Source organism: Carettochelys insculpta, chromosome 13 (assembly GCF_033958435.1).
Source record: "Carettochelys insculpta isolate YL-2023 chromosome 13, ASM3395843v1, whole genome shotgun sequence".
In the NCBI taxonomy this organism is placed as follows: domain Eukaryota; kingdom Metazoa; phylum Chordata; order Testudines; family Carettochelyidae; genus Carettochelys; species Carettochelys insculpta.
This window is the reverse complement of record NC_134149.1, coordinates 21,519,821-21,530,992: the sequence shown is the minus strand read 5'-3', so window position 1 is coordinate 21,530,992 and position 11,172 is coordinate 21,519,821. Positions and strand designations below refer to the sequence as shown.

At 40.6% G+C, this 11,172-nt stretch overlaps 1 protein-coding gene across 1 annotated transcript in view; it reads right to left on the bottom strand.

The window, feature by feature from the left end:
* Positions 1-563: 563 nt before the first annotated feature.
* NEXMIF (neurite extension and migration factor) overlaps positions 564-11,172 on the bottom strand; it is a 276,454-nt gene continuing 265,845 nt past the window's right edge. Inside the window, 3 exon segments of the mRNA XM_075008038.1 lie at positions 564-5,687; positions 5,689-5,788; positions 6,399-10,689. Of these exon segments, the coding sequence (XP_074864139.1) occupies positions 5,637-5,687; positions 5,689-5,788; positions 6,399-10,689 (4,442 nt within the window). The 3' untranslated portion in view covers positions 564-5,636.

The following is an 11,172-nucleotide window of genomic DNA, read 5'->3' as shown; positions in this document are numbered from 1 at the left end:
TTTAGCACCATAAAACAGTAGCAACTTACTAAAGAGGTGCCTCTAGTTCTATGGAAGTTAACTTAAGGAGCAGTACATTCAAATCTCTGTAGGCAGCAGTCAAAATGTCTACAGCCAGTGCTGCAGGCAGTGAAACAGAGCATCTCCTTAGATTTCTACCCTGCTTCCCAGTGGGAGTAAAAGACAAAAGGAGTTTAACTGGTATCTTCCTTTTTTATTTTATTTTTTAAAAAGTCTTCCCTTTGTGCTTTTGAAATGTACATTTTTCTATCTCTTGAAGGGCAGCAATGAATACAAATTTTATTTGTTTCCTTTTGCACCAAGTCTTCATAGGCTCAGTGAATGTGTCTAGCAACCAAACTCTCATGTGAGATTAAGTATCAGAGGGGTAGCCGTGTTAGTCTGGATCTGTAGAGCAACGAAGGGTCCTGTGGCACCTTATAGACTAACAGAAAAGTTTAGAGCATGAGCTTTCGTGAGTTAACTCACTTCTTCAGATGCTGCTGAAGCATCTGAAGAAGTGAGTTAACTCACGAAAGCTCATGCTCTAAACTTTTCTGTTAGTCTATAAGGTGCCACAGGACCCTTCGTTGCTCATGTGAGATTGAGAGCACACTTCTTTTTATAGATCCAAATTCTCTTAGATGGCTCTTACTCCATTGTCATTAGTGTCACTTGTTTACCTGAGAAACAGATTTTAAAAGCCTTACTTCTACCACAGACATTGTATGCTATTTTTTGCATGATTTTGCACACTGAAAAGATAAGGAGGCACATTCTCAAATAAGATGTCAGTGGCTTGAGCAATGTAACTTCCAATAGACTTTCTGGAAGCTGCATAGGAGCACACTGATTTGAGAAAGTACAACCCCTGGACCTGATCCTGCACCAAATGAAGTCTATGGACCTGGTTCTCTTCTCATTTACACCAACTTCAATGGAGTTTCTGACTTATATCCACTGTAAGGTTTTGCTCCAGCAAAGCAGATAAGAATTATTTAAGTACATGACTAGTCCTATGGGAGCAGTCATGTTTGGTCAAGTATTTAAAGTTAAGCATGTGCTTAAATGCTTCACTAGACTGTGGCCTAAGTGAAAGACAACTCTAATTCAAATGGGTGCCATGTTTTTATTTGGTTAATGGTAGGTTGAACTATCATACCGGAAAATAGCAGCAAACGTGACATTTCAAACAATACAGATATGCCCACAGCAATTGTTTCACAAAGCTGGCATCATCCAACTGAATCTGACATTTTTTCTCCTTTCAGTTCAGGCCCTGATTCAGCAAGATCTAAAAGCATGGGTGAAAGTTTAAGCACAGTAGTAGCCTGATGGCCTATAATTGGACTATTCACATAGTTAAGTGCCTCGCTGAATCAGAATTCTAATTCATGATTTGGATTCCTTATTCAAGAAACATTTATTTTTAAAAAGGGATGAGGTGAGTGGGGGAGTATATGGAAAATCAGTTCTGTCTATGCTTTTTTGCTTACTCAATTTTCCCATAATTAATGTTTTGTCTTTACAAAACCTCTATATGCAAATACCACTAACGAAACTAGGGGCATTGGGGCAAGGGGGAGGTGTAATTTAAAAGCAGGTTGTCATGGGTGTTTCTTTTAAAGGGAATTATTCCTGACAATGCACTTACAAAAAGAAAATGGAGAATTTCCCAATAAATGCAGGAGGCACCAGTCCTGCTAGAAATAGGATTAGCAAATGCAGCATTCTCCTTACCATGACTCTTTCCAGCACAGGGATTTTGCTCATTCAATTCTTGGAATTGGAATGAGAGCAAATGAAATTAGGTCATACTAAACTGACCCAGTTTATTCCAATCTAAGCCAGGCTAATAATGGGTCCTTTTAAATGTATTTGTTTGTACCTATATGTATTCTAATTTATCTGATGATCATAACTCACCAAAACTGAAATCTGCCAGAGCTGCAGTACAGTGCACAAGAAAGAAAGATACTACAAAATTTATATAACATTATCATACAAAGGATCATAAAATGCATTTTATAGTAAGAGTCAAAGACACACTGAAGTAAGACACACTGAAAACAGGGACTTCAAGGCAAGCTGTAAAAGGGAACGGCTTAGTGGCTTGTAGTAAACATCCCACATTGATGAGCCAAAACAAAATATAGGACCTGTGGAGGATCCTGAAGAGGCAGATGAAATGATGCAAAGTGCAGATGGGAGGGGGTATAAAGAGAGGGAAGGGTGGAGTTAAGCTTTGGAGGAATTAGAAAGGAGATTAAAAAATGCAAAGAGGACAGTGTGTAGTGACAGGATCCTGGAGAGCAGCCCATGGCTGCAATATTTTGGACCTTCCAGAACTTTTGAAAGGACTATGCAAAAGGGAAGTGTGTTAATCAGGATGATAGAATGACAACCGGTAAAGGCAGCTTTCTGACAAGAAACAAGGTAACCACCGATTATGAAAATCTTCTCGAGGTAGCTTCCGGCAGGTGTGCAGAAAAGATCAACAAAGGTAGAAGACAAAAATTTGGTTCAGGGGAATTCCAAGATTTCTGGCTTTGGAAATCAAGTTAAGGGGTGAGTTAGCAGAGTCCCATGTGGAGCAGAGTCAATGTTATTCCCAGAAGGACTTTTCTTTTTCAGGCATTCAGTGGCAAGGAATGATGGTGCAGTCAAAGACTGACAGAGTCAAGGAAGCCAGAGACAGAAGGCTGTGAGTGTGTGAAGGGAGATGCAATCTGTAATTATTACTGTACTGAAATGCATGGTCATTGAGCATTAATGGATTTTGCAGGATACAATACAATAATTGATAAATTTTATGTACTGTATTCATGTCCTATTGCACATTTCTCAAATGCCATAAATATTGCTGTATGTTTCAGTACAATGTACCTTATTATGAGTCACATAATTGTATGTTAACCACACATAACATGAAGCAGACTAACAGAAATGTGCATTCAAATGGTAGGTCTGAGTCGAAGAACAGGGAACTGCTATTTCAGAGAACGGGGCCTGACCTGGCTCCACAGGAGCAGTAGGATAACCATCCAAAATAGCAGTGATCACAGGTTCCCACCCCTCCCACTGACCATAGGCAGAATGGGAAACAGCTCTAGAAAATCTTATTTTGCAACCCTTGTTTTTTAGAGCAGAGAATCTCAAAATTTAATGCCCTGTGATCCCCTTCTGACAACAAAAATTACTACACCATGGCAGGAGGGGCACAGAGTTCGCCCAAAACTTCCTGCCTGCTGGGGGCGAGGCAAAGTCCAAACTCCATGGCCCATGTTGGGGGTGGAGGGTGGTTGCGAGGAAGGCAAAGACAAAACCAAAAGGCTTCAGCTCTAAGTAGAGGGATACAGGCTTTGGCTCTGGGCAGTGGGGTCCAGGCTTTGGCCCCAGGTCCCAGCAAGTCTAAGCCAGCCCCAGTGACACCATTAAAACAGGATCATGGGTCTGACCCACTTTGGGGTCACAACCCAGTTTGAGAACCTATGATTACTACATAAATACAAAATACAACTGTGATTTTGTAATTACATGTGTCTGGACTTGTCTCTACAGGATCCTTTGTATGTGAATGTTTCCACCTGTGAAGGAGAAAAAAAATGCAGCCTCTTCCCACACAGCACCATTCACTGGAGGGTATGGGGAAGGGCAGGGGACTGGCTGTGCTGTGACTTCATCTTCTGCCACAGAAGACATTCAATGCAGGAATTTATACTGTTTAACTCAGCTCTGGGTTCGACATTGCTATTGTGTACCTATAAGAGGAGACACACAATGGAACCATGGCTTCAGCAAAGCCACGCACCTAAGCTGTGCCTGTAGATGGCTTTTACTTAAGCCGTTCTGGGGTTTCTAGACCTAACTCCCCACTTGATGGATTTTCTGTGGGATTCTGCACTCAGTTACTATGGAATTACAGAGCATACAATCTGATCCAGAGTTGTTCATTCAAGGCAGACCTATGATGTTATTTTCCAGGACAAATCAACTCATACAACTTTCAGAGTAATTACAAAGCAGATCAGTTGCTTAATACTACTTTATTTTAATTAAGATATGAAGCTAAACTAAAACTCCCATATCTGAACAACCCCAAATGCTAAGAGAGTTTGGATCCAGGCCAGAAGTTTGCAGCTCAGTCCCACCTCTAATTCTCAATACTAATATTGAGTGGAGAATAAGTTGATATGAAAACGTATAGCCACCCCATACTCTGCCATTAATATTATGGAAAAAACCTGACTGTATACGTGTACTGCAAACACAAACTCTATCCTTATCTACTTTGAAATGCCACCTCATGAATATGATGAGGAAATGATCTCCTATTAGATTGCTACTAAGGCCTCTCTACTTGTACCCATAATTTTCTATTGCATATGTGGCATAACTTACTCCCCTCTGCTCCCATTAGCTCGCCAGTTAGCAGGTCTTTTGCATATCAAGGTTTCATAGTAAATCAGCAGCAAAATGCACAGGTTCTCAGTTGCACATGAAAAAGAAGTGATTTTTTTCTCTTGAGGATGAGGGTATGATGGGTACAAATAAGGCCTTCCAAAAATACTTTTAGTGTTCAATACTTATCACTGTCTTAATGAAGTCCCATTGTCTATGATCTGGCCTCAATTTGGTGAGATCAAAATACTTCCATTTTCTCTTTTGTTACGGACTGAGTTAAAGAAAAAAATTGGTATGTTGAAAATTGTTTTCATTTTAAAATTTCAAACCATATTGGCATCACAAAGATAAACATTTAGAAATCACCAAAGCTGTGAGATGAGAGAGCACTTCTGACAGGATCAGCATAAATATGTTCAAGAAACTTCTCAAAGGAAAGTAAATAGCAATAAATGTATGAAATGTATTAGTTCTAATTTTTTTTAACTATTTTAGAATTTATCCCATGTTGTTATAAAATATATAAAACTGAGATACAAAGTATCAGCAATATAACTTTGCACTTCAAATGATCTTCAGCTACAGGTTTTGCTTTAAGAAAACAGACACTTGAAAAGCAGCTGTTCTATAGTCACTTGAGTCCCTGTCAAACTTACCTTGAGTGATTTTCTGAATTCCTCCAGCATTTCAACTTTTTCCTATAATAAAACTCAAAATTTCATCATTACCTTTTTTTTTTTTTTTTGCTCATGTTTCTAAAGAGAGGACATTACAGTTTCCCAGCTTCAGGGTTTTTTTTCTTTGTGTGTGAGAGAGTTTAAACCACAGGGCAAAGCCATGAAATGAGGTAAGTAAATTTGGCACACTTTCAGTTATGTCCATAAAACTTTTGGTAAGTTGTATAAGTGAACAATGTCATTTCCATTGTGAGTTACAGGTGCTTTCAAAAGGGGTGGTTAATACATAATCACTGGAATGTTTATAGTAAATCAAAAGGCATAGTTCCAGAAAACACTCACAACCCAATGTTGATAGAGAAGTAAAAATATGTACACAGTACAGTCACTTGTTCATAGTTTGGCACAATTTTTGTTGTTGTTGTGGGTAATAGTGCATAAACTACTGTACAACAGTATGACTTTTAAAAGTCTTTCACAGAGAATACCAGATTAGGTTTGCTTTCAAAGAAAAAATTCCCACAATTTCAAACTCTTCATTTCAGCACTTACATGTCAACATACCACAAGGCATATTTTGAAAGAAACAAACAAAAACCAAAAAAACCCAAACATCAAACGTCTTTCTAGAAAAAGGAGTCTCTTCTTCAAACACAGGTAAAACCAAAAATGTTGTTTCTGCTTTAAGAAGAATGTAGTCTGATTCCCTGCAGAAAAATCAAACATTTTATGCCATCTTAGTTAGCTCGTGTGGAATCACCACAATAGGATTATATGCTTTAAACTCTGATACAGTAGATGAAGCTTTATGATACAGGTTATGATATAAACAGCAGAGGGGGCTAGAAAGCACTCAAAATTGCCACATCAAGCTCAATTATGAATGAGTTTTCATTTTCAAACTAAAGAGTCTTTAGTTAGGTATCTTGGCTTTTGGATGCATAACCTCTTTTTGTGTTTTGTTTTATACAAAATGTTCCAAAAAAGTCTTTTCTTTTCAAAATCATTAAAAAGAGCACATTGTTTGTTCAATAAATAAGTAATTAAAAACTGAAGAAGCCAAACAGCAGAAAAGAGTAGCCTTGTTAGTTTTTTAACCCCAGCCAAGCCAGAAAATTGGTCATTCTTTTAGGTAGCTTGCAAGTAATAAGTATTTTCATGCACTTAAAAAAAAACACAAAAAAAAAAACAACTGTAAAAGGGGAATGTCTCTTTCATGCAACTTTTGCTTTCAGAAAGGAAAAAATGAGGAACAGCGGGCTTAGCAGGTAGTAGGAAAGTTAAGGGTGCATTCCAGCCAGTTTGGTGCAGCATTACCTCAGTTTTTCAAAAGAAGCTGTCACAGATGGGTCCTTATGGGTCTGTTCACGGTCTGTTCGCTTTACTTTACAGTTCTCATCCCTCAGTGATTTAGAACTTGATTTATGACGGTACAGCTTTTTATGGGTAGGTCCATTATTGCCTAAAGTGCTCAGGTTACTATAGCTTTTATCAAAAAAGGGAGAGTGAATGTCTATATTGTACCCAGATGAACAGTTGGGGTGACTGGGATCACAAGTTGTTGCTTTGCCATTATTTTTGCTGGAGCCCTTGTTGCTTGACTTGTGATTCTTTGCAGTTCCTGGGGAATTACCATTTCCCTTTTTCTTGGACTCTTGTGATGTCCCTGCCAGAATTTTAAGAGTTTTCAATTTCAGGCTGTTAGATTCAGGTGACCGGAATATATCTGGGACACTGTTATGGCCTACAGGCCCCCACAAGGGCTCAATTGAGGCCATCATAAATCTCTGAACATCTGCCATTCCAGATGCAATGTTAGATAAAATATTGGAAGGTTCCTCAAATTCCCTTTGATCATCATCAAGGAGGTTGTTAGTATTTGCTATGCTAGTGTCGGACCAGCCTGTACTATTGTCTTTTCTTAGTGACCATTCACCAGATAGTCCATTATGCTTCCCTATCTTAACAGAGGCTGGACTGCGGTGCTGAATGCATTCAGCTAGTGCCTTTGTCGTCGAGGCTGTATTATTTAACTGATTGACTGTCCTGCTGCCAACTGCTTGAACCTTTTCACCATTGACTCCAGCTGCATTTTTCCCTTTTCTTGTTGACTTGGGAGTCTGCCTGGGATTCTTACTCTGTGGTTTATCAGTTCCTTTGTTAGTTTTAGGAGATTTTTTCCTTGTGTTTTTCTGGGGGGAACTTTGGTTTGTACCTACATTCTTGCTGGATGAACTTTTCCTCTTAGATTTTGACACTTTACTATTGATGCTAATTTGACCAGATGGCTCATTAAATGTTGACAAGCATGGACTTTTTTCAAGGAGACTAACAGAATCTTCATCATTGAACATATGGAACTGAAACTGATGATTATTTAAAGTAAACCCATTATCTGCCTGATCTTGGGCCTGGAGAACCCCACAGTTCCACTTAACCTTATCAGTATTGCTTAGCACAGTCTGAGTATTATCCTGAAAACCTTTCAGATTGCCTAGCGATTTGGTGTCTGACACGGTTATCTGAGGGGAAAGGTTGGGGGTGTCTGGAGGAGACATTTCAGAAAGTGATGATTGCCGGAACTTATCAGGTGTGAAGTTAGAGATGTCTAAAAGGTCCGTAGACTCTTTCAAAGGGGTTATTTCATCTATGCTCTGTTGGATCACTAACTTGGGACTGCAGTGGGCTAAGAAATCATCATTAATATCGTCTTCACCATCCTTTTCACAAGACTTTAGACTCAAAGAACTGTAATTGCTCGAACTAACTGACAATGAGCCCACTGAATCAAAACTAATGAGTCTGCCATCATCTGTACTTAGTGTACCTCGTTGGAAATGAAAGCGCCCCTCTCCATTATTAAAATGACATGACTGATAAGAATCATCAGACTGCACTTGTTGGTTATCCGGCATATATTTTTTTTGGTACAGCAATTTGCTGCTATTCAGATTTACTTGACTGTATCCAGAGGCTGAGAGGTTGTCTGCTCCCGCTGAGCTACCAAACTCATTTGATAATGCAGAAACCTCCCTCAAGTCACTTGCAAAATCCTGATGGTTGCTGTTGGTAGCCTTGTTTGCTGGCCACATGCTATTGAAGTTGCTCTGTTCAATTTCTAAGTGGCCAGGTGACTGCTGCAGTTCAGATTCTGAAGGTGGGGACAGCACACAACTCTGGGCTGTCTGCAGAGCAGAGAAGTGCTTGTCTGCCTGCTCAATGCTCGGAAGGGAATGTTGCTGTTCAGAGGGATGCTGGGTGAAGTATGACATACCAGTGTTACTTGACAAATCAGAAGCATCTAACAATGTCTGCAGATACCCCCCGGGGATAAGGGGTACATTGGTGGTTATATTAGAAGGTGGTAGAGGTTTGTCTGGAGAGCAGGTGGCTGGCAGGAAGGTAGAATTTTTATCAACCTTATCCTCCTGGCACTCAGAAATATGGGAGGTTTCTGAAACACAAGGTATATTTTCATCCTTCAAATTAGCTGCTGTGTCCTGATTTTCCAAAGCTGGGGAGATTTCTCCCATATTTATGGCAGCTTTGATTTTCTTGCACTTCAACCTGGCTTCGCTTTTGAATTTGATTCGGCGCAACACTTTCCTCTCTGTCCCCTTATATTCCCTTTCCTCTGATTTGTACTTCGCTGAGGCAAGTCCTGTGATGTCATTTAAATGTAATCCGTTTGCACAGCTGGGGGTAGCTATGGCTAATGCCTGCATCCCTTTCAGGCCTGCATCCTCTTTACTGCTGCAAGGCTGCTTTTGATCAGAGGAGCAGGCGCCCAGTTTGTTCACTGGCTGCTCGATGGCTTTAATTCTTTGAATCCTGTGCCTGTTTGCTATTTTGCATTTCCGTTTTCTTGGGTGAGGGAGGAATGAGGCATCTGAGCCGTTGAGATAGAAATTCTGTTTGTGATAGAGAGATGATCTAAGATACTCCATCCGGCTCTGCTGCCTCTCTTGCCAGAAGGCCTTCAGTGGGGCCAGTTTTTCATACTTGCTGAGCAGTTCCTCACTGAGGGTAACAGTTGTCTCATTGGCATTGACTTTACTGAGCTTCACCAGCATATGCTTCTCCCCTTTAAATCTGTTAATGATGATGTACTTGATGATAACTGGGGGCTCCTTGCGAGAGACTTTTCGCCTTTTCTTTGGGCACCAGTCATCATCATCTTCCTCTTTGGGTCCATCCGGGAGCCACTCTTTCTTATCCAGAATCTTCTCGCTCTCGATGGAATCCACGTCGTACAAGTAATCATCACTGTATCGAACTTTCCTCTTTGCCCGCAGCCCATAGTTCTGCTGAATGAAGGAATTAGAATGTTCTCTGGACAGATACTTGCTACAGTCCTTTATATCCCGCAGCACATCATCCGAGGACTCTGTGCAGGTGCTGTCATCACTGAACTCCCCGGAGTCCTCTGTGGAATTCACAGAGTCTAAGAAGTGGCTCCTTTTGGGGCCTATATACTGCACCACTTCTGTACTGTTGCAAATTTTATTTAAGGCAGCTTTCTCCTCCTCCCCTTCCTCCTCCTCTCCGTCGTCCTCCTCTTCACCCCAAATGATGCCCTCTTCAGATTTGAATTGGGAAGGATCAGCAGCACCACCAGCTCCCCTCTTCAGGGCGCTCTTGCTGTCCCTTTTAGTGCAGTTGCCGAACATGCTGGGAAAAAAGCTGAACTGGGCATCCTCTTGCAAGGCATTGGTCTTCTCCCTCACATTGTCTTGGAAAGATTCATATCGAATCTTTAAGGAGCAGACGTCACTTCCCAAAGTTGAATCATCATCATCAAACATATAATTATCCACATCCTCCTCAGAAAACAGGTTTACAGAAAGCTCGTTTTTGGAGCAAAGGTCAAGCAGCTCAATTTTACTTTCACTAATGAAAGATTCAAAATAGCCCCATTCCTGGTTGGGATTTGTTAGTAAAGGTTCCTCACCATTGCATTTGTCTAATAGCAATCCCTCATAATAATTTTTCTGAGTGGGGTCCTCTGAATCACTGTCAGATTTCTCTGCATCTCTTTTGTCTGCCGCCCTCGATTTATGCATAGGGAAGCTTAAAAGCTGGTCTGAAAGCAGTTGATCCCCGTATCTCATGGTTTCTCCTGTGCTCATGCAGTGAATCCCTATATCAGAGACTGAACAGGTATCATAATCCCTATTTATATCACCCACTTTCAAGCTTATTCCCGGCTCTGCATCAATGCCGTCCTTTGATTCAATAAAGCAGCCTAGACAGGTCCGGCTTGGCTGCATCAAGCAGTCACCAGTCAGAGCTGACATGCCTCCAGGCTCCATAATTGTGAATGGAGCCTTCTCACAATCGCCTGGCAGAGACCAGGAGCTCATGCCCTTTGTAACACAAGATGTAAGAGAAATAGCATGTGCAGACGAGTCATCTGAAGTGTGCTCAGGTACATCAGTGAGTCTCAGAGGAGAAGAAGGGCTCAACAAACAGGGCTTTTTTGAAGTCAGAGGCGGCAGCACTCGGTGGCACACTTGATTTTCCTTCTGAGCTATTGTCAAGGCTGAAAATGTAACCGCAGCATCTGCAGCAGTGCAAGGCTTCTCATCACTGTCTGGGTCATGTGATTCTGGAGGAATTGAAAGAAAAAGGGAGGGAGGGAGGGAAAAGGAGAGAGTTAATTTAAGAACCTTGGGATTCTAATCTGACTCTTTTCCCCTCTTCTTGCTATGTTTTGGGAGACGATGTTTGCAAATTATTTGAAAAATGGCAGTATCTTTCCTATTAGACAGAAATGTTTAATTTATGTTGCTAACTAATGTTGTGATGTACAAAAATGCAAACATGCTACCCCCTTACCCTCCTAGCAGGTGAACAGGTTATATTTAAAATACCTTTGATATTTGTTTATTTAAAAAGTGCTGCAAAGTGGATACTGTTATGTCAAATCTGGGTAAAACGTAGGTTGCAAAAAAATCAAAGTCTAATAAAAATGTTCCTGTTAGCCTTTTTCTAAATTGTAATTACAATGGAAACAGATACTTAGTCTCTTGAAGATGTGGGTTGCAAACACATCTGCAAATTGTTAGCGCTCAAGAGTTACAAAGTTACA